Source organism: Orycteropus afer, unplaced genomic scaffold (assembly GCF_000298275.1).
Source record: "Orycteropus afer afer isolate SDZICR_OR568_19922 unplaced genomic scaffold, OryAfe1.0 scaffold00365, whole genome shotgun sequence".
NCBI lineage: Eukaryota > Metazoa > Chordata > Mammalia > Tubulidentata > Orycteropodidae > Orycteropus > Orycteropus afer.
The window spans coordinates 216,056-221,299 of NW_006921952.1; the positions used below are offsets into that span (position 1 = coordinate 216,056).

The 5,244-nt window shown below is 51.0% G+C and overlaps 1 protein-coding gene across 1 annotated transcript in view; it reads left to right on the forward strand.

Annotated features, from left to right (window-relative positions):
• SLC13A4 (solute carrier family 13 member 4) overlaps positions 1-5,244 on the forward strand; it is a 50,254-nt gene that overhangs the window by 39,288 nt on the left and 5,722 nt on the right. Inside the window, exons 10-13 of the mRNA XM_042782544.1 lie at positions 645-746; positions 3,149-3,250; positions 4,160-4,257; positions 4,416-4,540. Coding sequence (XP_042638478.1) covers positions 645-746; positions 3,149-3,250; positions 4,160-4,257; positions 4,416-4,540 — 427 coding nt within the window. The remainder of the gene's footprint in view (positions 1-644; positions 747-3,148; positions 3,251-4,159; positions 4,258-4,415; positions 4,541-5,244) is intronic.

The window sequence follows — 5,244 nt, forward strand, 5'->3', positions numbered from 1 at the left end:
TATAACTCCAGCATTGCTCATAAGAAACTAACACCCACTTTTGCCCAGACAAGCCTTGTCTCTAGACAAACACACAAATACACATGCATGTGTGTGTAGCACACACACATACACACACACCTAAATGTCTGCACACATTTACTACATCACACTGATTTTTACTATGGACACACAGACCAGTATATAGGAACGACATTATGTAAACACACTTGGAAAAGTCCCTAGGACATAACTTCACATGGATAACCAGCCAGTGGCCATCAGGTCAGCTCCGACTCCGGGTGCTCCCATGGGTGTCAGAGGGAAACTGGGTTCCGTGGGGTTTGCAGCGGCTGCTTGTTTGCTAGTAGACAGCCAGGCCTTTCTCCCAGGGCAGCTCTGGGTGGACTCATACCGCCAGCCTTCGTGGAGCACATTAATGGTTTGCACCCAGGGACTCACTGATACACCAGAAACTTACCCAGATGGTGTACACAAAAGACAAGGGAGAAGGTGGATGGGAGGCTGTGTAAGGGGGCAGTGAAAGGCGTGTGAATGGGGGGATAGAGGGGATAGAAATGACCTCACAGAGAGCAGGGGGTCGAGCGTTGGGTCCCTGTTCCAGCTCCTCCAGGCCTGTTCTTTTGCCTCTTCTCCCGTCTCAGTTTTAAAGAGACCTGCTCTCTGAGCAAGAAGAAGAAGACCAAAAGGGAAGAGCTGTCAGAGCAGCGGATCCAGGAGGAGTATGAAAAGCTGGGTGACATCAGGTACAGTGAGCCGTCCCTTCTCTCCTCCACGGGCGAGGACGCGGCGGGTACAGCGAGCACAGACACAGCTTTATTCCTGCCGGTCCCTCGGCGGGGAGAGAGGGCCAGATTTTCCACAGCTATGAATCCAGGCATTTAGAAGATGCCATTGAATGCCAGAGTCAAGCAGGCCTGGCTCTCAGGTGGCCGCCCTTCCCCTTCTCTGGGTTCAACGTCCAAGCTGTGGCTGTTGTGTGTGGGTGGAGCGCTGTATATAGGGGCAGCTTCCCACTGACTTGGAACATGCTGGATTCCTTTCAGGAGTCAAGAGGCCCCACATTCCTCAGAATGCCCCCCTCGGTCCAGCAGTCCTTCCTAGTGAGAGAGGGGACTCTGTCCTATTTTTAGGGCAAAGCTAGCATTAAACAGTGACTTAAAGATGGACAGTCCAAGAATCACTAACTAGGGACATCAAGCTCAATTGGTATAACATTACACAAAGACAGTGTTCCACATCCTACTTTGATGAGTACAGACTGGAATCTTAAAAGCTTGCAAGAGGCCATCTAGATGCAACCCTGGGTCTCTCTTCATCCAGAGCAAAGAAGAATGAAGAAAACCAAAGACGCATGGAAACAGTTAGTCCAAGGGACTAGTAGACCATGTGATCCTCAGCCTATGTGACCATGAGACCAGAAGAGCTAGATGGTGCCTGGCTACCACTGTCAACCCCTTGGAAAGGGGTCAGTGCAGGAGATCCTGGATAGAGTAGGAGAACACTGTGGAAAAAAACTCAAAATCATAAAAATAAGGCCAGGTTTAAATGAGGAAGTTGTTAAGTTGGTGAATGTCTTGTTGTGTATGTTTTCACAATAAAAAGTAAAAAGACCAGATTTACTGGTCTGATAGAGCCTGGTGAGACCCCCGAGACTGTGGTCTCTAGTTACCTTTCAGGTCTGGAACTGAACTCACTCCTGTAGCTTCCAACCAACAGACAGGCATATAGAGTGAACATTTACATCAGATAGATACACTCCTTAGAGTGATCAATCATGGGAGAACAGAAGGGCAGTGTTTGCACAGGGAGACAGGCTGGGGGGCAGGAAAGAAGTACACAGGGAAGAGGTAACTTCAGGGAGGAAGTAGGAAGAGAGCTGTTACAATGGGGAATTGCAGTCAATGTCCTGAAATAGAATGTGTATGAACTACTGTATGGAAAATGAATTGCTCTATAAACTTTCACCCAAATCACAGTAACAATTAAAAAAAAAAAAAAAAGACTCACTAACCAACCCTCAGCCGCTTCTGTCAGCTCACCCAGGGACCCGACATCCTATCCAGTGTTGGTTCTCCTTTTCTGACAATTTGCAGGACAAAGGGTTAACATGTTCAGCTGCTAACCAGAAGGTTGAAGGGTTGAGTCCATTCAGAGACACCCTGTAAAAAAGGCCTGGTGATGTACTTCAAAAATAACCAGCCATGGACAGCCCCATGGGCACAGTTCTGCTCTGATGCAGACGGTTGCCATGGGTCAGAATCAACTTGACGGCAACTGGTTATGAGGATTTTTTTTTTCATGTCAGTTGGCATGTACAGCTTCAATTGGGTAAAAGTGTTCAGGTATCAACTGTATTTTTTAAAAAAACTTTTCATTTCTAAAAGGAATACACGTTTATTGTAGAAAATTTTTAAAAATTCAGAGAAGCAGACAGAAGCAATAGCATTTGTTACTGTATGGCTGGCATCCAGTGTTACCCGCAAACACTGTTAGCACGATGCACTCCCTTCCCACAGTATCTTTTGCACATTTTTGGTAAAATTCAGTCCATACTGAACATATAGTTCCATCTTAGCTTTCTCATTCAGCATTACACAGTCATTGCTTTCTCATGTCATTGACTATCCTTTGGAAAAATGACTACTAATGGACACACCTCATTGTAATGTACAGCTTTACACCAAAATGTACTTGATGATGTGGACTGTCATGAGATAGTTAGGTAGTTCCAGTCTTCATGAGTCTCACCTCCCAGCGTACTTCTGTCTTCATTCTTGGGTGAAGGGAATGCGCGTTTCCAAGTTCCCAATGTCTGTCACCAGGTTGCCTCCCCCAAGCCCAGTGTTGGCAGGACCCCAACTCATGCACTCTCCTCACAGGTTGTATCTTAAATGATTTGATAAGAATTCAGTATGGTGGTAGGTTTCCCTCCACACCCACGTTTCTTCACCGAGCATGGCTACTATAATATTTTTCTGGCATTATCTCAGTCCTCTCCCACTTCATTTTGAGCCATTCACAATGGCTAAGCAGGAGTGACATGTCATGACTCCAGTACTGCGGACCCCAGCTGACAGGAGCACCCAGGCCAAAGGCTAAAAGGAACTTCGCCGTCCTGGAGCGCTCTTTCTGTTTCATTTGATAGCTACCCTGAGATGGTGACTGGGTTCTTCTTCATCCTGATGATGGTGCTGTGGTTCACCAGGGAGCCTGGCTTTGTCCCGGGCTGGGATTCCTTCTTTGAGAAGTAAGTGCTGTCATTCCCTGCCCAAGAACAAGCTCCTCCCCCAAGTTCTCCAGACAGTAGCCCTAATGTCTCTTCACAGACTCCTGAGGTCGACACGAAGCCAGGAGACAGTATGGTCCTGGGGGGTAGCCACTCTTTTAAGGGAAGCTGCAGTCTTTGGTGGTTAAAGCATTTGGCTGGTAACCAGATGGTTAGTGGTTGGAATGCCCCAGCCACTCCGCTGGAGAAAGATAAGGCAGTCTACTTCCATAAAAGATGACAGCCTTGGAGATCCTATGGGGCAGTTCTGCTCTGTCCCATAGGGTTGTGTGAGTTGGAATCAACTCGACAGCAGGCGTCTGGTTGGTTTGGGGCAGTCTTTGGAAAAAGGGGGCACTGGTGGTTGAGTGGGAGAATTCTCACCTCTCATTTTGGAGACTCAGCGTTGATTTCCTGGCCAATGTGCCTCACACACAGCCATCACTCGTCTGTCAGGGGAGGCTTGGGTGTTGCTGGGATGCTGGACAGGTGCCAGCAGAGCTTCCAGACTCAGAGAGACTAGGGAGAAAGGCCTGGTGATCTCCTTCCGAAGATCAGCCAGTGAGAGCCCGACGGGCCACAGCAGTCAGATCTCCAAGTGGTCACGGTCACGGCGTAGAATGGGCAGCGTTTCCTTCCAATGACCATGGGTCATCACACGTTGGGGGCCGAGTGCCCGACAGCCAGCAGCTCCACACTAGCCAGGCCCTGCCTCCAGACATTAACCGCTGCCCATTCAGCCCTCCATGAGGGAGTGTGGTGGCAGCTGGTGTAAGCGTCACCTCTAGACTAGGTGCTAGGGAGGGGTGTTGTATTCAGACTGTCCGTCCCCAGTCACCTGCCACCAGGAGGCCTGACCTCCTCCTCCGGCCGCACTTGTCTCTTTGCTAGGAAAGGCTACCGCACGGATGCCACGGTCTCCGTCTTCCTCGGCTTCCTGCTCTTCCTGATTCCAGCCAAGAAGCCGTGCTTTGGAAAGAAGGGTGATGGTGAGTGAGGTTCAAAGGAGATGGGGGCTGGCTCAGGGCCTAGGGCTCCCAGATCAGAGGCCCTTCAGACCCCCGCCCCAGTAGCACAACAGCCTTCCCCATGGCCCAGCCCGTCCACTGGTTTCACTGGCTCTGCATCTCTGTCCACCTGTGACCAGGGGAGCCCCAGGAGCCCTTGCTGGGGACAGAGCCCATCATCACGTGGCAGGACTTCCAGAAGACCATGCCCTGGGAGATCGTCATCCTGGTGGGAGGGGGCTATGCCCTGGCCTCGGGCAGCAAGGTACTGCTTGTGTTCTGTTTCTGGTGGGCCAACCCTTTCCCAGCAGTTCACCTAACAAGTCTTCAGAGCTCTGGGAGGAAGGAGGAACGCTGAGGGGGACAGGTGGACGCTGACCAGAGGACAGGGATGGGGGCAGCTGGCCACTCGTCCTCCCTGGCCTTGTCCAGTGAACAGAGTTTAATGTGGCACGAGTGGAAAACACGGCAGGGTGGGGGCTCTGTGCCCACCGCTAACCTGGGCAGGTCCCCATGTCCTGGATGTGCAGCTCACAGTCAGGCCCAAGTACGAGGAAGGTAAAGCGCCGGCAGGGGCAACAGCTGTGAGCAGAGGGCAGTCTGAAGGGTTTTGGTCCTCGGTTGTCCGGGAGCTTGCGTGAGTGGCCGGGATGCCACAGAGCCCAGATGAGCTTCTGATGACCTTGGAAAAGAGGAGGCAGTGTAGGTGCTGACGATGTAGTAAAGGCTCTCTGTCTAAGACATGAGCGGCGTGAGGAACCACAGGGTCCATGCCTTGCCTTCCTTCCTGCCCTGCTCCCTGTAGGACACCGCAGGAGCAGTCAGAGCATGTCAGCCGCAGAAGGGAGACAAGGAGGGAGCGAGGGAGAATGCATGTGGTGTGCTGGGGTTTCTAGTTCAAAACTCAGTGATGCACTCGTTTTTAGAGGTGGGGTCAGCCCTCACCATCAGTGAATGAATATCTTCCAA